Raw genomic sequence first — 27,018 nt, 5'->3', positions numbered from 1 at the left:
CTACTCTTAAAGTAGCTTTCTATCTTAGTTAAAATGTTACCATTATCACTGGTATCTGGGAATCATAAAATCCTCATTCCCTATCCTTAGCTCTTAAATTCCCATAATTAAAGCCCTCTTCATATTTTATCTGGATCATTTCACCTGCTTCCCGACTTCCTAGCTTCCTGTATTTCCTTCCGATGGGAAATCCATTCTCCACACAACAGAAAAGTTTCTCTCTAAAATGATTATACCAATCCTTCAACTGTTTCCCCAAGTCTACAGGATGCAGTCCTAATGTTTTTAAGACTCCCTTCCCTATCCTTACCCTGAAATGGCTCCTCCTACTTCTTTCTCACCTTACATACTTCAACTTCTGGTTCTATGCTAAACCATACTGTTTGTGATTTTTCAGACTTCCATACCTTTGCACAAGATGTTCTTGTCACCTGAAGAGCAAATCCTCCTTTGGTATCCTCCCACACCTATCTTTCAAGACCTAACTCAAAAGACATCTCCTCCTAAGCCTTAACTATCCTTTTCAGATAAGGGTTGGCACTTCCTCCCTTTATACGTTTATATTGCACTTTCTATTTTACCTTTTTCAACACAACATACTAAACAGCATTAATTTACTTAGTAGGTTCCATCGTAAATAATAATATCAAAACACAAACAGCGAACATTTTAATGATTATGAATTATATACTGTCCTATATACCTTTATGTGTATTAGTTTATTTAACCTTCATGACAACTTATTGATATGGGTATTATTGTCATACCTAATTCACAGATGAGAAGACAAATGCAGAGGTTAATTTGTTCAAGGTCACTCAACTAATAAATAGCGAAGTCCACAGTCTTTCTCACTTGATTTGGTGTCTAGCCAAAGATAAATGAATTGATCTTCCTACCTCAGCACCAAGCACAGTGCCTGGCATATAGTAAGTTCAATAAATGTTTGTTAAAGTGTCTGAGCATTTTATATATGATCAAATTTAAAAAATTTTTCCACAAATGTCCCAAGTAAAGTGATTTAGTGCCAGTATGAGGCTGAGCTGTACAAAATGTTTTAACTCTCACTCTAAGGTAAACTATTCTTTCCATAAAAATACACTATTCAGGTAGAAGGTAATAAAAATGGTGTGACTGACTTAATTAAATTTTCATGTGGTAACAGTTCCATATAGCTCAGTCAATGCATTTGGGTCCGTTTTTCTGTTCTGGTCTCTGTATCAATCCTCTAGATCACTCACAAAACTATCCAGTACTGTATACAGAAATGAAAAACATCTGCTGCAGCCAGCCAAAAGAATTTGTTCCACTTACTCTTTTTCAACTTCCATAATTACCAATCTCAGTCCTATTCTAACAACTCTCCGCATCATGTTTTTCATTATATCCTAGCCATGGGGGCCTTATTTTTGCCCCTTCAACATGCCAAATTGTTCCTGCTTGGAGGAATGCTCTTAATTTAGATCTTCACAGAGCTACGTAACTCCTCGTCATTTTGATCTTAGCATAAATATCACCTCAAAAAGGCCTCTTCACTTCCAGATGTATAGTGGTAGATCTATAGATACATCCCAGAACTAGCTACCATATTATTTTTTTCATAGCCTTTATCATGACTGAAATTATCTAGATCTTTGTTTATACATTCACCTGCCAGAAAATAGGTTCCATTACAACAGAGACCCCTGTATACATTCCTAACCCTTGACACTTTGACCGGCACAGTTCTCACACAATAAATATTTGTTAAAATGACTTGAATACTGAATATACCATTAGTACTAAAAGCCTATGCAATCAAAGCCTATTAAAAAACTTAGTTTTAAAATCCTATGATCTGTAAGATGCCTTAATTTAACTTCTTATTCCACAAAAACAATAAAGATAATATAGAATGATAAAGGACAAAAGAAGTATAGACATAAAAATTCAAGAGTAGATAAAAACACACCAAAATGTACATCATAAGGGCCTATACATTTAAAAACTAAATCTAACTTCATTTCCCAACAATGAAAGCCAAATAGAAGCACCTGGCTGGCTCGGTTGGTGGCACACACAACACTTGATCTTGGGGTTATAAATTTGAGCCCCACGCTGGGTGTAGAAATTACTTAAAAATCTTAAAAAAAAAAAAAAAAAAAAAAAAAAGCCAAATCAGAGAGATATGAGTGACATAGGTCTCAACAGAAAGGATAAAAATGTCATTTCCTCAATCAGATTATATTTTGACTGAAAGTATAATAATATGACAGTATTTTTAAACTAAAATAAGGGTGGCTGGCTGGCTTGTATGGTTGGTAGAGCACACAGTTCTTGATCTCATAGTTGTGAGTTCAACTCACATTGAACACACAGCAGAGCTTATTTAAAAAAAAACAAAACCCATGGTCTTTAGCTATACTAAATTCTATTTGTTAAAAACTAAAATAGAATACAGATATCAAAACACAGTGACTCTAACATGAAGTTTAATTAAAAAAAAATTTTTTTTAACATTTATTTATTTTTGAGAGAAAGAGAGCACGAGGGGGATAAGGACAGAGAGAGAGGGAGATACAGAATCCGAAGCAGGCTCCAGGCTCTGAGCTGTCAGCACAGAGACCAACGCGGGGCTCAAACTCACAAACCGTGAGATCATGACCTGAGCAAAGTCAGACGCTCAACCAGCTGAGCCACCCAGGTGCCCCTAAAGTTTAATTTTGCAATCAAGCTATTTTTAACTCTTTACAGGTTTTTAAGGCTAGGTACCACCTCAAGAATAAGAGCAACAAGATTAGAAATAGGAGAGGCAGGACACAGTAAGTTAACAGGTGACAAATAAAGAGATATTTGCAGCCACAGAGTTTCAGATTTTGACATTCCTAAACATCTTGCCAAGTTTACATTTCCCCAACAAAACTGGTATTATAAGTGAGAACAAGCATTTCTGATGCTTGTTCCACTAAAAAAAAAAAAAAAAAATCAGATTTACTGAAGCAAGTATTTCTTCTTCATCATTCTTATAACCACGTCTGGGATGGTTTGGAACACAGAAGCAAAGAGGGCAGTTATTATGATTTAGTTCTGCAACCAAAAATGTCAAAAACAGCAATGAAGAAATGAAGAGAACCAACAGACATATCAAACACAGTTTCGGAGTGTTCATTACAGGTAAGCACTCAATATGAAGTAATTAGCTGCTGACTTTACAGTTGGTCATTTCTGAAAAGCTAGCAAAACCACAGACTGGCCTTGAAAAAAAACCTCATAGAAAACAGAGGGGAGGCAGGTATTTAAATCTTTCTGGGTGAGGGACTCTTGAGAATCTGATGAAAATATGGAATCTCTCACCAGAAGAACATGCATAAAAATTTTGCAGAATTTTAAATTTATTTTTAGAGGACCCCCAACATATAAGTCTTTTAGAAAGGCATTTCTTTCCAGCACTGAAAAATCTGCTGAGTTACCTTCTTCAATAGTTCAGAAAAAAAATATACCTGTGATCTACCAAGGCAGTTGTGGGAAATCAAGACCATACTTATTTTTCAGCCATTAAATCACTTAAAATTTAATATTTCATCAGGGAAAAAAAAAATCACCATAAGGCACAGCACTAGTTAGACAAAGTGCGATCTAACCACGCAGTTCTCTTTCAAATTACTGTGGTGCTTAAGGGCTTTTGTATCAAAAATGTAAAATAATAGGTTATCCTTTTTTTTGTCCAATCTCAAAAAATTAAAAGGAAAGATGACAAAAAGATTCAGGAGAAAATAGGCATATTTAATTTTCATTTGTTTTAGAGCAATAAAATAAACTTCACATTTATAAAAAAGATTAGATTTTTTAAATTTTGGTATATAAATATAGCACTGAGCTATCTCAAACTGTGGTTGGCAAAGCCATAATTGGAGCAAGATTACTCTACCAACACTTAAACAGATGTCTTTTGTGCATCCTACAGCAGAAAAAGCTAGAAGCTACATAAAGAAAAACACTGAATATAAGATTCTGTAATAATGCAAATATTTTTCCTGAAATGCAACCATAATGTATAGATACAAATTATGAAGAAATTCTAGTTCACAAATAACTTTTCCTTAAGAGCCAGTAAGCCTGGGCATTATGCACACAAGTTCACAATTCTAAGAACCAAAGGCAAACTTGGTCTGTGACCTCATAAAGCTGACAATCTTTGCCAATCTTGCAGAAGGGACAGGCAAGGACCAAGTATAATCAAGCAATCAAGCAGAGAAGGGAACATATGGGCTACTAAAGGACACCTAACATTTCTCTGAAGAATAATTTATATTAACCATTAAAATATACCGATCTTACATGTTTGATTCAATGACTTTTGACAATTTTATACATACCATCAACAGTAACTATCACCTGAAACCATCGCCCACAAAGTTCCCATGTGCACTTTTCCAGTCTCTTCCCTCTCCTCAAAAGTTTGAATTCTTTCACCAGAGATTCATTTTGTTCTTGGATTTCACATTAAGAGATCATAAATTCCACTTTCTGTAAGTGTCTGGTTTTTTTCATTCAGCATGTTTTTGAGATTTATTCACGTGGCAGCAGTTTGTTTCCTTTTTATTGCTGAGTAGTATTCCACTTTGTGAATACAATTAATTCCCTCTCTCTCTCTCTCTCTTTTTTTTTTTTTGGAGTGTGTATAAGCGGAGGAGAGGGGTGCAGGGACTCCCAAGGAGAGTCCATGCTGAGAGTGTAGCCCAATGTAGGGCTTGATTCCATGACCCTGGGATCATGACCTGACCCAAAACCAAGAGCTGGATACTCAACCAACTGAGCCACCCAGGCACCCCTCCTCTGTCTTTTTTTAAGGACGTTTGTTTTAATTTCTTTGGATAAATATTTAGCAATTCCACTCCTAGGTTACAGAGTATTCATATATTTAAAAATACTAAACAGTTCTCCAAAGTAGTTGTACCATAATACTCCACCCATAATGCATACTCCATATTAAGTTCATTTTTCTTTTTTTAAGTGGGCTCACCTGCACTGTGCTAGATACTGGAGAAACAGAATAGACCTGTTCTTACAAAGCTCTCTCGTGGAAGTCTTCTACAAGTGACATCTAATTTAAACCTGGATGGATTATTGAGCAAAAAAGGGAGGAAAGAATAGAAGCATTCTAGAAAGAAGAAAGAGCATATAAGCAAGGGCTAAAAACAAAACAAAACAAAAAAAACACAGAAGTTATTTTCATAATACTAATAGGAAATAAAGCTAGATCAAGTTTTATGATGTGAAGATTATGCTAAAAAATGAGAAAACAACCTAGGATGAGTAAGTTTTAAAAAGATCAATTAAGTCTTAAACAGATATTTGTATTTATTAGATGCACTCATGGCATCATGTACCTTCACAGTATTTGTCATTCTTAATTGTTTCCAGTCTCTCTCTCTCCCCCAGACTAGATTCATGTCTTTTTGGACTCACAACCATTGTATCCACAGCACCTGGCAAATAGGCAATATTCAGAGATGTGAAAGGTTTATCAAGGATATTTGATTTTTCTTTTTTTAAATTTTCTATTGCTGCATAACAAATTACAACAAAATCACTGGCTTAGAACAACACACATTATCTCATGGTTTCATAGTCAGGGGTCCAAGCTTAATCAGATCCCCTGCTTAGGGTCTCAAGGTGAAATCAAGGCATTAAAAGGGTTGCATTTTCATCTGGAGACTCATGTAGGGAAAGAATGAACTTCCAAGCTCACTTAGGTTGCTGGCAGAATGCATTTCCTTGAGGCTGTAGGACTGAGGGCCTTGGTTTCTTGCTGGCTGTTGGGTGAAGTCTCTTAAGATGCTACCCGCAGTTCCTTGTGCATGGACTTCTCCAACAAGGCTGCTGACTTCATAAACCAGCAAGAAGTCTGAGGTTCAAGTCCACTAGTAATACAGTCTTACATAACATAACATAATCATGAAGCTGCATTCCCACCACCCTATACTCTGTCCACTCTTCAAAGGCTATCAACAGACTGTGTTGAAATAATACATTCTGTGAAAAGATTTATATAAAGTCAATTATAGCTCTGAGTTTGTTTGCAAAGTGTAGCATAAGATTTTACAAAATAGTTAACACGTATTTACCTAGTAAATGAGAAAGCACCCAGTTCTACCAACAGAAATGACCAATCATGGATGCCAATAGAAGTGTAAGAGAATCAAGAAATAAAGGAAAGGAATAGACCTCCACAGAGAAAAAATAAAAACAAGTGAAAAGCAAAGTATTAGAACACCAATGATTATATCCAGGATTAAAGGTTTTCTGTTCCTTCTCCTTTATCCTGTCACTAGGCACTCTCAGGCTACAAAGTACCAGATCTACCTAAATCCCACTAGTTGAGAGACTTCATATATACTCCAAATTTAGCACTAATGGGAATAGAGAACTAAGATAAGTACAAAGCAGCTGAGGCCACCAGCTAAAGCTGACATTTCAACCTACCATTTATTATTCCTGCCATCTAGTGGTAGGATCAAAAACAAAAACAAAAACATGCCAGGCAGACATGTTAAACAGGTACACATGGGAGAAAAAAACACCAGTTTGTGAGGACTACTAAGTAACCAACAGTCTAGGGGCACTCGGGTGGCTCAGTCACTTAAGCGTCTGACTCTGACTCAGGTCATGATCTCATGGTTCATGAGCTCGAGCCCCACATCAGGCTCTGTGCTGACAGCTCAGGGCCTGGAGCCTGCTTCAGATTCTCTGTCTCCCTCTTTCTCTGCCCCTCCCCCACTCACACTCTGTCTCTCTCTCTCTAAAAAATAAAAAAAAAAATTTTTAAAACGGTCTAAACCCAATCCTACCACATCTACACATAAGCACCATCCAGAGAATGTACTAAACATATAGCCAATTTTATGAATTAACCTACGGAAATTTATACGTGAGGATATATTCAAGCCTAGTAGGAGAACAGATTCATCAGTGTTTAACAGCAAATAATGAAAATTTCAAAGAATTACCAATGATACAAAATAGTTTTTTTTTTTTTTTTACTTTTTTACTTTTGGTAGGTCAATTCTGAAGTTTGTAAAGACCCATAAACACACAGACTGACCACTATCCCAGCACCAATCACCACCACTTATATAAAAGCAGTTGCAACTGGGTCTTAAGACTACTCTCAGTAACCTCTGTGCTCTTAAAACTGACAGATGGGTCATAATGATTCAAAATTTTCCCTAAGCAGAGATCATGCTGTATCTATAGAGCTGCATTACAAATCAAAAAGGTAGCAGAACTCACAAGAACAGAGCAAAACTTCTTCCAAATACATTAACTGAAAGCAAGATCCATGTTACAATCCTATCTTTTATCTCTTAACTTCTGCCTTTACTGACAGCTATCAATCGTCCTAAGTACTCATTTGAAAAAGGAGACTGTTCTGCTTTATAAAGGGCACTTAATAAACTAATTGGAAAAAGGAAAGCACAATGAAAAGCTGGGACTAAAAACTTACATCAACATAACAGGCTGGTGGGGGTAGGGGGAGGCTAGGTGGCTCAGTCAGTTAGATCCTGATTTCGGCTCAGGTCATGATCTCAGGGTTCCTAAATTCAAGCCCTGCATTGGGCCCTTTGGGCCCTGCGCTGACAATGCAGAGCCTGCTTGGGATTCTCTCTCTCCCCCTCAAAAAAAAAAAAAAAAAAGTCTGAAAAACATATTTTAATGTCATTCGAAAAAAAATCTGAAATAATTCTAGGATCACATATAAAACTGTGTATTTGATAAATTAAAACTAACCAATGATATTTTTTTTGCTCAGTTATTAAATCCAATATAGACTGAAATCTAAAAATCCTGGGCTAGGGGCGCCTGGGTGGGTGGCTCAAGTCGGTTAAGTGTCTGATTGGCTCAGGTCATGATCTCACAGCTCATGAGTTCAAGCCCCACATTGGGCTCTGTGCTGACAGCTCAGAGACTGGAGCCTGTTTCAGATTCGTCTCCTCTCTCTCTGCCCCTCCCCTGTTCGCACTCTGCTTCTCTCTCTCTGAAAAATAAAATTAAAAAAATTAAAAATTTAGTAATAAAATAGAAATAAAAATAAAAAACCTGGGCAAAAGCCAAAGAGATGCACACACCTGTATGTATTCTCTTCCTCTCCACACAGCACACATACATATGTGTAATACACATTTAAGTCAGACATACGTTCATATATTATAGAAAAAAGATCAAATATATATGATATAAGCATATCATATTTACATTTACTTATTAGATACCTGACTTATTGATTTTCTAGAATTATTATATATCATACTATATAAACAAGATTTCCAAATAAACAATAATTCTATAAATATCTATTATATCACATATATTTAAGTCAGAATATATATTCACAGTCTGTAGAAATAGGATTTTGAACTAACAAGCATTAAGTATGCATTGCATGGACCATTTTTTTTAAAAAAAATCCTACAGTAATTCCTAAATTAAATATGGTAAACACTAGGTTAAATTAAACTAATAATGTATTCAAGAACATCTCAGTCTTTAACATGCTAATGTGTATTATAAATAAGTGGATGGGATATGCAGTTTTTCCAAATTTAAGTTATCAGAGGTTATTTTGTTTTGAACTACAATTCTTGGGATATGTATTCTGCAGAACACGTTTTGGCAAACACACTAACAATTTCTGTTCTCTTCTAGGTATGAAGTTCATTCCATATCACAGAGAAACCAAAAGTGATTTACCCACTTTTAGTCAGAAACTTTTCAAACAGACAGTATCAGCAAACATAACTCAAGAAGGAGCTAAGAAAGAATAAACAAAACGTGAATCAGTTCTCTCCTCCCATTTGAAAGGGGCTGAAGTAGAGAGACAGGAAATACTGAACTATATGAAAACTTTAGTATCCTTTACATATCTAAAGTAATTTTAGCAATTTCTATGAAATAACAACATGTATTAAATCCTCAGAGACCAGCATGTTTGGGGTATACTCTATTTTAAAATGTGTTTATTCTGAGAATTACAAATGTTGCAAATGCATTTACTGAATTTTAAATAGACTTAAACACACCTCCCCCCCCCCGTTTTTTTGTTTTGTTTTGTTTCTACAAATAGTGTTTACACTATGGTCAACCTGGTGAAATCTGGATTGCACTTTTTGCCAAATTACTGCACTTGACACCTTTACTTCACATGGTAACATTAGATCAATATTACGGTAAATATATTATACTTTACTTCTTGAGGAAGGTAACTAATTCTAATGCATGACAAAGTGACAGAATCTGGGGCAGGAAAGAACAAAAATGACTAAGAGCTTTGGTCATACAACAGCTGGTATCGCTGGTGGAAAATGTTCCTGAGTCAAAGTCTAGAGATGCTCTGTATTCCACTACATGTCAAAGAATCCCTCCAATAAGCAGAAGTATTATTATGACTTTCATTTCTGCCATTGAATCTTAGATCCAAGAAATATGAAGGAACATGAAAATAAGTCATGCTCCCTGAAGCATTGCTTTTATACTGGAGAGCTATACTGAAGCGTCTGTATGCAACATACAGAATTGTAATGATGGGAAACTATACTTTTACACAGAACATTCTTCCTAATCTGAGAGCTGGGAAGTGCCTACAAGTTTATTTCTGTGTATTTTATATTTGTTCAGACATGACAGAAAGTTGTCTCATTTTATTTAAAGTCTTGTGTTGTGAAATTCAGAATTGCTCTGTAGTATTTTCAGTTTTAAAGCAATCCAGCTGCATTCAATGCCTAAAATGTGCTTTTTAAAGTACAGAAGGCAAATATTTGAATATTGGTTGTGAATCTCTGAGTTCCATTATTTTGAAAAAAGTATTTTCACCATAACACTTAAGAAACTTAATTTCCATGATAAAGTTTGGAGGTGAGATCAGTCAAGAAAATCTCAAATATATGCCAATTCCTTACCACTGTCTTCTGAGAACTCCAGCATATGCTCAAAGCGGGAGAACTAATAGCGGAACTAGTCTGGCTTTCAAAAACAAGTTTTGAAATGTGTTGGCAGATAGTGACTGACTGATCCAACTGAATAATTTAGAGGGGAAAAAACTGAAGTATGGGTATGGGCAAGGCAGGTAAGACTAGAAAGAACTTGTCGATGAATGGCCAGGTCACGTAGCACTTTACCTAGAATATTATAATAGACCGTAAGTGAATAAATGATGCTTGTAAATTTTTCCAAGCCTCAGTCTTTTGGAAGGGGAGGAGTATAATAAGTAGACTGATGGAAGCATCATGTTCCCATACATGAAATATGTACAATTATGAAAGAGAATACAATTGTACGCATTTGCACATGCTGTTTTTATACCAAAATATCACCCGAGGCTTCTGACTTCACTGGTATTCTCTTAACATGCTAAGCAGTACTTCCTTTTCTCCATGAAATGGGGGTAATATCTATCTTATAGGATTTAAGGAGTAATAAGCCACAAAATGCATTAAAATTTGCAACAAATTTAACAGACTTAGAATCCCTCCCCTCACCAATACAAAATTAAAAAAAAAAAAAAGTTTAAAAAAAAGTTTAAAAACTTTAAGTTTAAAAAAGTTAAAAAAAAAAATACGCTGACCAAAGACACAAACAGGTAATTTACAGAATAAGAAACAAAAATAATACACTGTGATAACAAGTCTCCAAAGATGGAACTAAATCATTCTGTCCCTACCAGTATGACTAATAGGCCTGTGTCTATTCTCAACAATAAAATATAGTGGAAGTGACAATGATCAGTAGATGCCTAACCCTTAATTGGACAAGCAGCTTTCTCATTCTTGAAATGCTCTTAGAATCCAGCTGCCATGCTGTGAGGCAGCCTAAGCAGCCACACGAAGAAGCTAAAAGCCACAGATGAGCTCCCAATCAAGACTCCAGATGCTTCTAAGCTGTACAGCATCCCGGTCCTTCTAGCCCCAGCTGACTGCAGCCTGTTGAGCCTCCAGATGACCGTAATCATCCAAGAACCACAGTTGACATCACAAAGCAGAAAACTCCCATTCCACTCACAGAATTGTGAAATAATGAAATGCTTTTCTGTCACCAAGTTTTGGAGTGGTGTATTATATTTTTATGTATAACTGAAATAAAAATTACCACAGAATACTCAGGTATATACCCTAGCAACCATCCACACATATAAACCAGAAAGTATAGTTTTTACTGTTCATAGTAGCATTATTCATAAAAGCAAAAAGTTGTAAACCCAAATATTCATCAACTAGCAAATGTATTAATACAAGTCAAAGATCATATAAAGAATTTTTAAAGCTCCAAACAAAGCAAAACTTAGCAATATATTATCTAGAGATGCAAACATATATATATATATATATATTTTTTTTTAATATGGCAAAGGAAATGTTAAAACTGAGTTAATGGCTTCTAATTGCTAAAAGGAAAACCAGGAGGACAGCTTAGAGAAGAAATATGGATAGATGTGAAATTGGTGATGTTCTAGTTCTCTAGTTGGGTAGGGGTTTCACACAGGTACTTATCATTTATCATAATTACATACATGGTATATACATTATATATTATTTGCATTTTAAATATAGTTTGACTTATAAAAATGTTACTTTTTCTAATAACTTATAAGCTATAATAAGTTATATAGTTTATAAGTTATAAAGTTATAATAATTTTATATTACGCTGCAATTCATATCCAACAATTGTAACAAGTACTAATCACAAACTTTTCAAAAGTCTAGAATTTTTTTTACTTCAAAAGGAAAATGTTTTGCTTTAACTGCTGTTTATATTACTATAAGCCCGGTAAATTATTTTAACAACAAAAATAAAGTACGCTAAAAAAAAAAAAAAAGATCTCCCTTCTAAGTGACTGACTCATTTTAACAACCATCAAAAAATTATTTTAAAGTATTTTAGTTGTTTCTCAAGCTCATTTTTCTTTAGTGTATTTATTTTGAGAGAGAGAGAGAGAGAGAGAGAGGTGGGGGGAGAGAAAGAACCCAAAGCAGGCTCTGTGCTGTGAGCTGGGCCCGGGACGGGTTTCAATCCCATGAACCATGAGACCATGACCTAGGTGTCAGAGGCTCAACTGACGGAGCCACCCAGGCTCCCCCTTTACGGTTTTTAGATTTATTTCACCTACCACATGTTTTTTCATTATCCTGTTCCTTCTAATGCCAGAAAGCTTGGCCTATTAAAGTTTTCTTTAGATATGGCATATAGTAAAAATGATTTTAGGATTAAAATTAAAAGTCTATGAAGTTTATGAAATTTTAAAAAATTAAGAACAGGGGCGCCTGGGTGGCGCAGTCGGTTAAGCGTCCGACTTCAGCCAGGTCACGATCTCGCGGTCCGTGAGTTCGAGCCCCGCGTCAGGCTCTGGGCTGATGGCTCAGAGCCTGGAGCCTGTTTCTGATTCTGTGTCTCCCTCTCTCTCTGCCCCTCCCCCGTTCATGCTCTGTCTCTCTCTGTCCCAAAAATAAAGAAACGTTGAAAAAAAAAAATTTAAAAAAAAAAAAAAATTAAGAACATATGCAATGTTTTAATTGTCAATATAACAGATTAAAAGCACACTGATGGATAAAGGTGTAAAAAAAAAGTACACAAAAACATCTGGTAAGATCATCACAACATCAGTTTAAGGACTCACAGGAATGTTGCTATTATATAGTATAAAGAGCTGACCAGTCATTTTGTTAGTTCAATCCAGAGTTTAAAAAAAAAAAAAGTAAAGACTTCATATTTTGGCCTCTCAAGATCTACAATATTCAATGATCCTCCTAGTAATTAGATGCAGACAAAGCTATTTCTATTATTGTAGAGACACTTTAATGGAGACAAGCAATTTATTCCATCCCTAATGAGTAATTTTATTTAGTATCCTTTAACCTCTTGTGGCAAAGTTCACATGAAATCAGTGGGAGCTGTGATGGCTCTTAAAGTGTCGTGGAATTTCCATATTAATTGCCAATACAGGTATCCCCTGCTTTTCGAAAAGCTCACCCTAGGCCACTTAGCCACCTTCTTTAAGACAGGCCTACGTTAATACAACCAAAAGAATAAAAGAGAAAGGGAAAAGGGAAAACGGCGTTCAGTGTTTGTTTTGCAGCACGCCACTATGGAGACAGCATGAACCTGAGCAGCGGAAGTGACACCATCAAGCTCCGTCCCCAAGGTACAACACTCATCATCAAGCCACCATACTCATCATCAAGCCACCATGGTTTAGAACTGCATCTTGTGAGCATCTGTTCCTTATCTCTATTTATTTTGTGCGTCCCTTTAGCCTAAGCCTCTTGCGCATCAGAAAAGCATAGGGTTATTTTTTGGATCTGGGAACACTAAAAAAAATTCCATATAAATTAATGGTTCTTTGCTGTATGCATTTTCGACTTACACAAGTTTTCATAGGAATGCTCTACTTTTGGATGGGGAGATGCTGTAACCACAAAGTTAAGAGCCGAGAAACAAAATGGATCATTAATCCAAACCCACCCAAACTCATCATTTGCCTGAATTCAAGGCATATATACCCAATGATCATTTCTATTCTTACTATTCCTCCACATCAAGATACACTTCTCAAATTCACATAAAACGCCACCGTGTAAACTTTACTTCTTATTGCTGCCATGTCTTTTTTCATGTATCATCTCAAATGTTAACAGCATTAACTGGTCTGTCTTTTCTTATTCAATATTCCTTAACTAGTCAGTTAAAACTCGAGATAGAACTAAGAGTTACCTGTACTTGGAAGAAATACTCACACTAAAATTTCCTTCCCTTAAAGTTCTTCCTAAGGTATCCAGCCAAGTCAGTCATTTCCCAATTGCTGATGGCAATCACTGATGCTCACATACTTTTTTGATAAGGATTATCAACCTTTTTTCTTTTCTTTTTTATCACCAGGAAAGAGTTTTCCTTCTTCTATAACATTAAAATGACACCTTTATTAAGGGTGAGATTATGATGTTCACTACTAAGAGGTTCACTAACAATACCAAAAGGGGGGGGCGGGGTAGTGAATTTCCACACCAGCAAGCAATTCTACAACACCAGCTGGGTATCCTACAATCCACCTTAATTCTAACACTAAAACAGTGTCAGATCCCACAAGGGCTCAGTTGTATAAGACTGACCCCCCTGGACCCTCAATCCCCAACTTTACACACCAATGAAAGTGCAAGTTGTCCCCAGTGCTTCTAACCAACTGGCTACAGATCAGAAGTTCCAGTGACGCCCTCCTTAGGTTCAATTAATTTGGTAGAGTTGCTCGCAGAACTGACAAAACATTTAACTTACTAGATCACTATTTCTTATAAAGGGACAGAACTCAGGAACAACTAGAGATTCACAGGGCAAGATGTGTGGGAAGGAGTGCGGGGCTTCTATGCCCTCTCCAAGTACACCTCCCTCCCCAAATCTCCACATAGTCACAAACCTGGAAACGCTCCAAACTCCGTCCTTTGGAGTTTGTATGAAGACTCCATTTCGTGGGCATGATTGATTAAATTATTGGCAGCTGGTGATTCAACCTCCAGTCCTTCTCCTTTTCCCAGAGGTCAGGAGGTGGGACTGATAGTTCAACCCTCTAATCACAGGGCAGGTTCTAGTGGCAACCAGCCCCCATACTTAGATTACCTAAGGGCTTTCCAAAGTCACTGTATTAACATAACAAAAGATACTTAGAAAATTACTAGGGTTTTTAGGAGCTCTGTGCCAGAAGCAAGAATGAAGACCAAATATCTCTCTTCTGAATCACAATATCACCACACATGATTCTACTGATATCACAATCAAATCCAAGGTTTATCAAGGTATTATACAAGCGACTTCCTGTACTATCATCACCAAAACATAAAATGTGGTTACCATTAAGGATAAAGGATCCATATTAATATAAACTGAACACCCACTATGTTCCTAATATAGTGTAGGATATTCTAGGATGATTGGAAATGATGTTTGCACCCTAAACAATCTTGTCTCTCTATAGGAACAGTAAGTTATTAACATTATTCATTAAAGAGGGAAATAAGCATATCACCATAACTGTATTTTACCAATTTAGGCAAAGAACAAATAGCTTAAATCTCCTTGAGTGTTTTTACATTACAGGTGTTAAAATTTTCAAAATGGCCATAGCCTATTTAGTTAAATGAATAGTCCTGAACAAAATTTAGCCAAAGTAAGTTTGCTCTATACTGGGATCAATAAAACCTGTACCTATACCTCTCACACAAGGCAGATAAACAATATTAGATTGTTATTTCTGAAAGAAGTATGCCTGGCATGTTTCCTAACAGTTAATACATTTCAAAAAATTAGCCCTACTTCCCTGGGGATTTCAAACAAGAGGAGTACTAGGGGTGTTAAAGAAGCTTAACTCATAAGGTTGGACCATTATCCAAATACAGCGTAATTCAAAGTCATTTGTACTTCTCTCTGGCATATATTACAAGGGATTTAAGGGAGAAGAAGTAATAAGTATGTACATACCTTCCTCATAATACTTGATTTAAATTTTAAGTTTGAATTCTGGAGAAATACTAGCTGACTAAACTGGGAGTTTCAAGAAAGGAAGTCCTAGATTTAAATTCTTCAACTAACAATGCGTTAACTATGATAACAATCCTTTATTTGTTTACAAAAGAAATCAACTATTATCCATTCAAGTAGCATGGGTTATATATGAATGGGGAGTGGAAAAATACCACTGAATTTAATCAAAATCATTCGGACCAATAAAGAGACATGCATTAGAGAGCATTCATGTTTATGGTTTCACTTAAGAACAGCTCTCTAATTAAAAGAAAAGCTTACAAGCTAGAATCCCATTTCCAATATCCTTAATCATTTACTAACACACAATGCCAAATTTCCACACCCCAGTAGATTTCAAGTTCCTACATAAAGAATCATGATCTTCCTTTATTATATTCTTTTTTTTTATTGAAGTATAATTGACACACAATGCTGTATTAGTTTCAGGTATGCAACACAGGATTGACAATTGTATACATTACTCAATGCCTGACCTTTACTTCCCTTGGAATAAAACCTTTTATCCCCTGAAGACAGTTTCTGAAAGGATCCTACTACTATGAAACCTCTCCTATTCTTCCTGAAGACCAAAGCAGCTACTAAATCAATAAAGGAAATAAAGATATGGGAAAGAAAAATAGTGGTGGCCACGGAAGACTGGAAGAATACAGAGAAATGTAAGCTATTCAAGATCCCAGGACATTTACACAAACAAAATCACACACAACCCAGCATCAACAATCCGCTACAAAGATACCACTATATTAAATAGTCCATTCTTAGGGTTCTCCTAAACTCCTTCAGCTCAGATCCCTTTTCAACATTCTCTTCTTTCAAGAATTAACTGCTACTCCAATCCTTACATAAATTTTAATATATATACTTTAAAGTGAAAAATAGTTGGCAAAAGCCATAGTTTAAAAACTAGTAATTTTGCATTTATCTGATTACCATTTCTCTCTTGAAAGACAGTGATGTCTCCTCCCTCACTCTCTCTACCTTGTAGTCTCACAGTGTCTGCTGAAAGATCAAATTTCTCTGGCCAGTTAGTACTTTGTGAAAAATTGTCAAAGTTATCTGGAGACAAGGTTGATTCCAGCTCAAGAGTTCCATCTTGAGATAATTTTTTATCTCAAGGGAAGAGAAGGATGCTTCCCCTTTCCTACAGGTACTTCCTGCTGCAAAAGAGGAAGAAACCTCCTCAGGTCAGTAAGAAGACTGATTAATCAAATTGTTGCTAAACCTTATTACCACATATTCGCAACAATCCTTTGATCAATGAAGATGGATCTTAAATGCAGTGAACAACAACAACAACAAAAAAATGAGACACACAGTTACAAGTGCATTTATCTCAAGTTTTAAATTAGACAAAACTAAATTATGTTATTTAGGAATGCACACAGAATTATACCACCTATGGATGAAAACCATGGATGTAATTACTATACAAGTGAGGAGAAGGGGAGGCAAACACACACCAAGGCTTCTGAGGTGGTGGCACTGTTCTATTTCTTGATCTGGGTGATGATCATATGGCTGTTTACCTTACAATTAGTCATTACACTGTACATTAGGTTTATACACTTTTCAGAATGTGTTATATTTCACCATTAAAGAAAAAATTTTTAAAGACTAAAACCACTTTCTCACCAATAAAAGCCCTTGCAGAATATTTTTCTCATGCTTATGTAAACATTTAAGACATTTATTTGCAAAGAATATCTCAAAAACTTCAAGAGTGCTGCCTTCCCAGTAATTCCGTATTCCATTATTTTTTTTCCTGTGGATTATACAAGACTGTTTAACAATGTACCTTGATAATGAAACCTACTTAGAGTTTATTCTACATTATAGGAGTTACTGGTGTTTGAAGAATAGGCTTGAACTGCGAAGAGAGTAGATCTTAAAAGTTCCTGTCACAAGAAAAAAAAATTTTTTTATAAGGTGACAAATGTTAAAATTTTATTATCATTTTGAAATGTGAACAAATATCAAATCATTATTCCATACAGATGAAACTAACATAAACAGGCATGAAAATAAACATATTGGTTGTGAGTTTCCCATTCTTTTCACCAACTCCACCCCAACCATTTGGCCAGCAACAAACAATAATTTAAGCTGTGCAGACACTAGAACTTTATAAATTAATTATGAATTACTATATTTTAATTTTAAATTAGCACAGAAAACAGTATATGCTGGAATATTATCTATCTATCTATGTATGGAGAGAGAGAGACCCAATAATTTAAGCTTAAAAACCAAATTCATTTGGTTGGAGGTTGGAGAGACTGCTAGATATCACTAAAGAAAAGAACACTGTACTGTGAAGAAAAACCTTTACTGGAGAATAGCTGATAAACCTGTAAAGCATGAAAAAAGAAATTAAAAGAAAACCTCAAAAGAAACATTATCAATTTAGCTATCACCTCAGCATGTATACTTTACTAATAGACACATAAATTTTCTTTATGTCTTTATGAGTAGTCTTTCCCTTTATACAGGAATGAAGAAAAAAGTCAAAAAATTATGAAACTTAAAGCATGAACACTATTAACTTATGGAAATTACAGGTAACTGAAGCACACAATTTTTCAGAACACCAAACTTCACATAAAAGCTGTTTCACAGTTGAACTTGCCAACATTTCTAATATTGTCAACTTAAAGTGAGTGGTAGGGGCGCCTGGGTAACTCAGTCAGTTTAAGCGTCAGTCTGACTCAATTTCAGCTCAGGTTCATGATCTCATGTGTGGCCCTGTGCTCACTCCCACTCCTCTGCTCTCTCTCTCTCTCTCCCTCTGTCTCTCCCCAGTTCCCTCTCCCTCTCAAAAAAAATAAACTTAAAAATAATAATAATTGAGGGGGCTCCTGGATGGCTTTTTCAGTTGAACGTCCAACTCTTGATTTTGGCTCAGGTCATGATCTCCTTTGTGGGTTCAAGCCCCACATCCAGCTCTGCACAGAGCCTTCTTGGGATATATTCTCTCATTCTCATTCTCTCTCTCTCTCTCTCTCTCTCTCCCCCCCGCCCCCCCCCCGCCTTTTCTCTCTGCCCCTCCCCCACTCACACTCTTGCCCTCTCACTCTCCCTAAAAATAAACTTTAAAAAATAAATAGATAAGTAAAGTGGTAGAAATTTACTTCCCCTCATCTTCTAAAGTAACAATTTTCAAGTAACTTCTCAAAAAATGCCCTCTACTACAAACACAGGTGCAAAGAAAACAGAAAGGAATCTAGCCAAGCTACAACTATACCACCGTCACCCTTTGGTGTTCAGCTTCTTTGCCCTGAAAACAAGCCAAGCCAACATATACTCTGGAAATCCTGTAGCTAAAGAATTCTGGGATTACTCTGATCTTCCACCCCATAGCTCCCTTAACTGGAATGGGTTAATATCTCCAACCTTACTACAATGGCCTTTTTACAGACAAAATAAAACTAAATGAAAACAACATTCACTTGGATTCAATCATCTGTTCTTTTCATTTAGCTATTCCCTTAAAAGCTGCATCTCTGTAAACTCCCTAGTCATTCAGGATTAAAAACCTCAAGTCATCATCAACTCTTCTCTCTTCCCTACATCAAAACAAAGTAATTAGGGGCGCCTGGGGGGCTCAGTCAGTTAAGCATTCGATTTTTGACTTCAGCTCAGGTCATGATCTCACAGTTCACGGAGTTGAGCCCCAAGTCGGGCTCTGTGATGACAATGCGGAGACTGCTTGGGATTCTCTCTCCCTCTCTCTCTGTCCCTCCCCTGCTTGTATGTGCACGCTCTCTTTCTCTCTCTCTCAAGATAAATTAAATAAATAAACTTAAAAACAAGTATAAAAACAAAGTAATTCGCTATCACCCAACTAGTGAGTAGTTAGCTAGGCATGGATTGTGCCCAGGCATTTTGATAGGCCAATATGTTAAGACTTAAATCAGGGCAGCTGATTAAAAGACATAAATTAAACGGAGGACACTTTCATTTAAGACTGCCTTGAAGGCAGAGGATGCAGTAAAAAGGACATAGTTTTTGGAGACAAGTAGACCTGTATTATTCAATTCTTAGGGGAATGCTGAACTGAAATATCTTTTATCTACAGAAATAAAAGATGTTACCTTATCTCCTCAGTTCTAAGATATAAAATCAAGTTGTAAGACACATAAAAACTAGGCACCTACCACTTAGAACATATATTAAAGTTATCCTGCAACACTAAGTTCCACCAGAAGAAAAAAAATTGGTTGCAGATGATATGGTCAATTTGTTTAGTGTAGCAGTCACAATTCTTTAGAAATGCGTATTTGTGAAAGTAGCATAAACTTGACCAACATAAAGGCATTCACCAACTTATTATGTACAGGATATATTCCAAGGTATGTTTAGATGCCTTACATTTGAAACCCTGAAGGTATTTTTACAAAAAAATATAATTCCAAGTAGTGGTTAGGTTTCCTGGCAGGTCTACAAATGCAAGTTTACCTACATTTACCTAAAATATGAGAGGCTCTGGCAGTCGCTCCTACCTCTTCCAACCCTTACCTACACCTAACACATTAAAAAAAAAAAAAAAAAATCCTATGGTATTGACCCCTTCTATCAATTTCTAAATCCCTGGAAATTATTTGTGTCAGAAGTAGGTCAAGCAAAGAAACAGAAACCTTCCCAGAAAAGAGTGATTTAAAAACAAAAATATCCACCAGAATGAGGTAAAGCACATAAAAGAGTGAAGACGGGGTAGGATGTTAACCGTTTACATTTTTTCCCCCTTTCAACAGCATTAATTTGGCCCATACATTATATTTGTAGATCCTATGTTATTTGAAAATACGTTTCCATTTTTTCCTACTTATTGTAGGGACTGACAGAAGTCACTTTTGCAATTATACATAAATTAAGCATTATATCCAGACAAAACATGGCAAAAAAAAAAAAAAAAAAAAAAAAAGCATAAATAGATTCAGAGTAAGCAACAGGCTGACCAATAAGAGGCTTCTAATAACACAAAAAAGAATTTAGGTGTTCTACATAAATTAAGTCTAATAAAACCAACATCAATACCCTTCTAACAACTTTAGTTTCTTCTGCGATATAAGATTTGGCAAAGTCAAATCATTTAACAGACATGCGCTGACTTACGATGTACTCTCATTAAGTTAATAACCAAACCTGAAAAGATTAAATCTGATTCTAACCTGCAGTCCAACTGAGCACAATACAGAAACAGTATTTATACTCATTATGTTCAAGTATTATAGAAAACAAATGTCCAGAAATAAGATTCTCTTCATCATGCAGATGGGGAACAAAAATAACATTCTTCATATTATAATGAAGGATGTACTATCAGCGTCTACAAGCAGGATTTAAAAGCAGCATCAGAAAAATATGTCAGCACAGCGCCTGACATGGGCTTGATCTCAGGAATTGTGAGGTCATGACCTGAACTGAAATCAAGAGTCAAGATGCCTAACCATCTGAGCCACCCACGTGCCCCACCAGTGTTGTCTGGTTGAGCTGGTTGAGCATCCGAGTTAGAATCCCACATCAGGCTCACTGCTATCAGCTCAGAACCTGCTTTAGATCCTGTCCCCCTCTCTCTGCCCCTCCTCAGCTCACACGCTCTCTCTCAAAAATAAATAAACTTAAAAAAAAAAAAAGATATGATAAAGCAAATAAAGTAAAACACTAACTGTAGAATCTAGGTATTGAGTATGAGTGTTCACTATAAAACTCTTTTAGCTTTTCTGTATGCTTAGAAATTTTTGTAAAGTAACAATTTAGCAACATACAAATCTGTTGAATAGTAGGATGCTTTATAATTTGGGTTAACAGCAACATTGTCTCTAACAGCATTAAGTTTTCAAAGTAAACAAGTAAAAAATATGATTCATCACTCCAGAATATTAATCATTTTTTCATTATTTCTGGGAGCATGTATGTACTGATAAATACGAACATATTACAATGAAAAGAACTTTTAACATTTTCTCATATCCCAAAATACTCATAACTTACAGGGAGCATAAAAATCAGAAGTAGATTAACAACAGACTAGTAAATTTCCTCATGTTGTTAACAGCTGGGTCAGAACCTATAATTAGCTTCTAATATTTAGTCTACAACCAATGTCTTTTAAGTTTATTTATTTTGAGAAAAGAGTGTGTGTGTGTGCGCACACAGCATACGTGAGGGAGGGGCAGCGAGTGAGGGAGAATCCCAAGCAGGCTCCGCACTGTCAGCACAGAGCCTGACACCGGCTTGACCTCAGGAACTGTGAGATCATGACCCGAACTGAAATCAAGCGTCAAGAGGCCTAACCACCTGAGCCACCCAGGCGCCCCAACAGTGTTGCCTGTATGCAAACTACTCATGGCGGTAAGAGTGGTCTTACTCAAGTTAGCCCTCAAGATATGAAAACCCGTAACAGAAAGTTCTAAAGACTTTGCTGCCAGATCGTAACCACTTCAGGACCTATTACATGCCTCAAGAAACCCATGATTACTACTAACTGTAAGAACCACCACAATTTACCCCAAATGGGAGCAGGTCCAATCCCACTCTCCCATGCAGCAGTTCATGACACTCCCTGAACTCCTCCCTCCGTGTTCCTGTAACTTAGAACAATCTTCAGCTCAAGACCAGAAAAACTGTAATGGTTTTACAATGGACTCCAGTGACCGTCTACCTGTTCTCAAGTGCAGCCGGACTGCGGTTGCTAATGATTCCACAAAGTAACTTTTTAAGATTTGGGGATGTTTGTGTTCTAAAACTGGTTTTGTCACCCATTTTGTCTTCTTCAGAACTGAGGTCAATACCTTCTTTCTTCATCTGCAAAGTGAAGAAAAACATGGAGACCTCAAAGTATAGGAACCAGTCCCCAACTTACAAACAGCTTATGTTCTAAAGGTTTATCAATCCTTTGAAAACATGTTGGCGCTAATTAATCTACTTATACCATAGTTTCTCTGAAAAACTGAATTCCGGGTTTCAATTCTAAACTGCAGCCTTCTGCCCTGCAAGACGTCTGCTGCCCTTTTACAGCTAACTGGAGCCAAAGCTCAGAGAGGCTCAGAGAATTCTCTCTCTACAGCTCCAAGAACCTACTGCGACTTGGGCAGGCAGGGAAAAGGGCAAGTCTCCTTACACAGGGAGTTTTTACATCAACTCTGTGGGAAAAGCTACCACAATTTAACAAGATAACGGTTATGGAAAAGGTACTTGGTCAATATCACGTCAAAGTATTAGTAGCTGTCACAAAAGTAAGTAGAAACTACGTTTTGCTCCAGATAAAAAAGAAGATAAAATTAGCCGCTGTTAAACTAGTTGCTCAACCAAATGTTTGGCAAGTACAGACAACATATTCTCAAACTGCTTCCTCATGTCTGATCAACTCAACTGATAAGGGGAGGAAATTACTAAAGCGAAGTGGTGAGGAGATCGTACCAAAAATGTTGCTAAGTTCTAGAAAAGTGCAGTGTACTTTAAAATTCAGTAAATATATAATATTCAACATTATATACCACCCCTCATAACTATAAGATTTATAAAATTAACTGAGTGACAAATTTAAAAAACAAGTATAACTTTGTGACAATGAGTCACCTCTGGCAGCTAACTGGAGTCTTACGCAATTTAAGAACTACTGTAAATTAGAAATAACTCACGATCAAACAGAAAAAGTAAACTTTTCACTGAAAACACTTCAGAAATGAAGCCAGTAACAGAGACATGAAAAAAAAGGAATAGAGAAGACCAGAAAAAATTGGTTTGTTGATAGAGAACCTGAAAGAAATATTTAAATATAAAGGTTCATGTCATTGCTGTATGTTAAAATAGTAACCTGAGAGACTCCCAGGCTAGTACAACACCAGAGTGTTAGATTAAAGATCAAAGTGTTGGCACTATTAGCCACTTCGAAGGAAAACTGCTTTAAAAATCCAATGTAATAATGACAGGCAATCTACACCCAACCCCTTTTCAAAAATTTTCAATAAGAATGGATTATAAGAATGAAATACCTAACTACTTGAGATCTTCAAAAGAAAAGAAAAACAAAAGCAAACGAAATTTTTTTGGCCTGAAACCTAATTTTCCCATTAAGTCAACCCAAATTATACTGACATTAAATTTATCTTGGCAAATCTCTGTTCACATGAAGGGATAGGGGCAATTCCTTTATTGTGAAAACTGTTTACCACTAATGACAATTATCTAATATTATGAACAGAAGCATAGGAATACAATAAAATGTAAGTATTAAGACTATCAGTAAACAGAACACCTAAATTAAGTAGATCTTTAGGAATGAAGAGGTGTATATACCTTTAGTGAATATGAATTAAAGTTCAAATTTCATACATTTAGTGTTTCAGAAATGTCTCTATGCACAGAAAAATAGAAATAAAACAAATTTTCATGTGGATAAAAAAGGGTTATGTTTCCCCAAGCATATTCTTGAAACAAGAGAAAAGACCAACTTTTAATTTTTTGCCATACTTTAAAAAAAGAAAAAAAGAGTATTAATTGTGAAGCAACCTGATTTAAGACTTTTCATGATTACATACTCAATTTCAGTAGTACTCTTTGGCTGACTTGATGAAGATTTCTAATCTTCCTTCAAAATAAAGAAAAACAAAATCATCTCATCACTCTGTCGTGAATTTTTCTGCCATCCTTAATTTCAGCCTCAAAGTTACTACTAAACAGTACTCAGCCTTTGTAAAAAGGATACTCTGTGGAAATACTATTCACAATTTCTGTTGCCCGTAATGTTTTGTCGCCATGCACTTCTGCTGTGTAATCTAAAAAGACATAACTTTCTCTTTTCACACTGTTCAGTAAAATATTAGCAGTTTTCGCCTTCCGGTTCCAATTTCATTTTTATCTAATTTGCTTAAGTGTTTCAAAGCTAAGCCTAAGAATACCGTACCTAGTTTCTAAGGTTTCACAACATTTTCTTCTGATTTGAAATAAAAGTTATTTTTTAGAAAGTGTCAGAAAAAAATCAAAACCTCCAAAATGGGATTAAAACGTTTCACGAAGACTGTCACAGTAATTAACTGTTTACCTAAACTGAGTTCTCCATGAGTGGGCTCCTGTCCTGTTCAATAGATGATGCACTACCAATTTTCCTATCCACAACAGAACTTCAAACCGGTATTTTAATATACGGGTAATTCACTTCCCAAAATACTTATGACCCATATATTTAGTAACTCTCAACAAGATTCTCTCACTGTATTTCAAATGACAAAACAAATATCCTAAAAGTTTAGTTAGGTCTAATTATAAAGAGGTAAGATTAACTCAAGGTTGACAAGTCGGTCAACATGTTTTAAGTTAGTTTAAAAGGCATAGGCTCGGGTAAAAAACAAAAACAAAAACAAAAACCAACTCAGGCTGGGAAAGCTGGAAAAAAAAAATTAAAGCAATCTTCCTACCTGCTTAATTCACAGACAAGTGCAGTGCCTAAATTAGCTAGTGCTCTTAACAGGGTAACTTCCTAAAACATTCAGGTCAGTCCGGATACCAGGGGCAACTTTTGATTGTAACCCAAGGCTCCCCATCACAGTGGGAGTCTCTGGTCTTATTCGCAAACCCTCCGGAAGGGACCAAGAAAGGAACCAATGCCATGCTTTCGGATAGCGTGCATAACATACCGGGGGTGACGATTGGGCTCGGAGAGTAATCAGGTTCTTGCAACCCAAGATAACTGTGGCACAGCCAGGTGCGGAGTGCACTCAGGGGCCCTGAAAACGGCCACTCCTAAAAATATCTAATGTTAAATAAATAAGAGTCCCTAGCTTCCAAGATCACTTTCCGGGGTATTATTTCCTTTCCTCCAACACCCCACTCACTCTCTTTTCCCCTCCTTGTAAAAGGAGAGCAAAAAGGAGGAACAGTAAAAGCGTCAAACGGCGAGGCTGAGTAGACAGGGCTCCTGCCCATCTGGACTCCCCCCCCCCCCCCCCCACCAACGGCAACAAGGCAACCCCGGGGCGATCCCATCCCAACTAGCAAAACCGCGCCGGCGAAAATGAGAGAACGCGACACGCCACGGGCAGGGAGGCGGGGAGTCCGCCACGAGTCGGCCGGAGGGAGACCTGCCGGCTCGCGGCGTGGCCGCTCCGGGCTGAACACCCCGAGACGGCTGCGAGGGGGCTTCGTTCGCCCTCCCACGAGGCGTCACACTTATCCGGCCCGGGGCCAAGGTCCCACTCGGGGACCCCGACGCCCCGCCTCGGGCTGCGCGGGGGAAACTTCGCCCACGGGCAGGGGGCGCGCCCGCGGCTCCGGGACCCGCGCTCGCCTCGGCCCGGGCGCGAGCGGGGCTCGGCGGCGGCGCGGGGCCAAGTCCGGGACGAGCCGCGGCGGGCAGAGGCGCCGGTCCCGGGTCCCCGCGGGCCGCGGGCGGGGGAGGGGCGGCGGGGCACTCACCACGGGTCGAACTCGTGAATGATGCTTTCGAAGCGAATGACCGCGAAGAGGCGCGAGCTGAAGCCGGCAAGCCAGGCCAGGAAGAGGATGGTGAAGGAGAGCAGCGACTGCCAGCCGGCCGGCTGCGACAGCCCCCCGGACAGCCCCGCGGGGGCCGGCTTCGGCGGCGCCACGCCGCCCGCCGCCTTGTGCGCGCACTGGGCCCCGGGCCCGTGGTGGCCGTGCCGGCTGTTCCCCAGGGCCATGAGGCCGCTCCACGGGGACGAGTTGAGGGACGACTTGTGCTTGCTCTCCGGGGCCGAGGGCTCCGCCATGTTGTGCCCCGGCGGCGGGTCTCGCTCCTCGCCGCCGCCGCCGCCGCCGCCTGGTGCGAGGGGTGCTGGGCGGGGACCTGGAGGAGGAGGAGGAGGAGGACGAGGAGGAGGAGGAGGAAGAAAAAGGAGGAGGAGGGAAGAGCGCCGCGCGCTCCCGCCCTCAGCGCCGCGAGGCCGGGGGACAGGGGGTGGAGGCGGCGGCAGGGAGTCTCCGCCTCAGCAGCGGCTGCGACCGCCGCGCTCTCAACTCGGATGGCCCTTGCGCCCCACTAGCCATCCGTATCCCCCTTGCAGCTGCGGCAGCGGCGAAAGCCGACGGGACGAGGGCGCCAGAGAAGAAGCAGCAGACGGAGGCGGCACCACAGCTCGGAGCAGCAATGACATTCCCCCTCACACCCGCCGCCCGCCCCGCGATGAAGAGCAGGAGGAGGAGCCCCCTGGAGTCCGGGCGGAGCTCAGGCTACCTCTGACTCCGCCCCCGACCCAACAGGAACTAGCCCTTCCACCTGTCACAATGCGACAGGTCCGTTAGGGGGTGGGCTCAGAACTGCGGTGCCCACCAATAGGAGCGCGAGCTGGGGCGGGGCTTAGCCCAACCGCTCTCCCCACCCCCCCTCCCTCCCCCTCCCGCCTCGCGCCCGTTCTCCCGGAGTGGCCGTGCAGCAGCGCTACGGCTTCATTGTCAGTTGAAAGACGCGGTTTCGCGCGTCGGTGTTGTCGGCAAGGAA

At 38.2% G+C, this 27,018-nt stretch overlaps 1 protein-coding gene across 1 annotated transcript in view; it reads right to left on the bottom strand.

The window, feature by feature from the left end:
* STT3B (STT3 oligosaccharyltransferase complex catalytic subunit B) overlaps positions 1–26,700 on the bottom strand; it is a 106,388-nt gene extending 79,688 nt beyond the window's left edge. Inside the window, exon 1 of the mRNA XM_045436418.1 lies at positions 25,977–26,700. Coding sequence (XP_045292374.1) covers positions 25,977–26,290 — 314 coding nt within the window. The 5' untranslated portion in view covers positions 26,291–26,700. The remainder of the gene's footprint in view (positions 1–25,976) is intronic.
* Positions 26,701–27,018: the final 318 nt, after the last annotated feature.

The sequence above is a fragment of the Leopardus geoffroyi genome, chromosome C2 (genome assembly GCF_018350155.1).
Source record: "Leopardus geoffroyi isolate Oge1 chromosome C2, O.geoffroyi_Oge1_pat1.0, whole genome shotgun sequence".
NCBI lineage: Eukaryota > Metazoa > Chordata > Mammalia > Carnivora > Felidae > Leopardus > Leopardus geoffroyi.
Note: the sequence above shows the minus strand (reverse complement) of the source record. Positions and strands in the feature narration are given on the sequence as shown.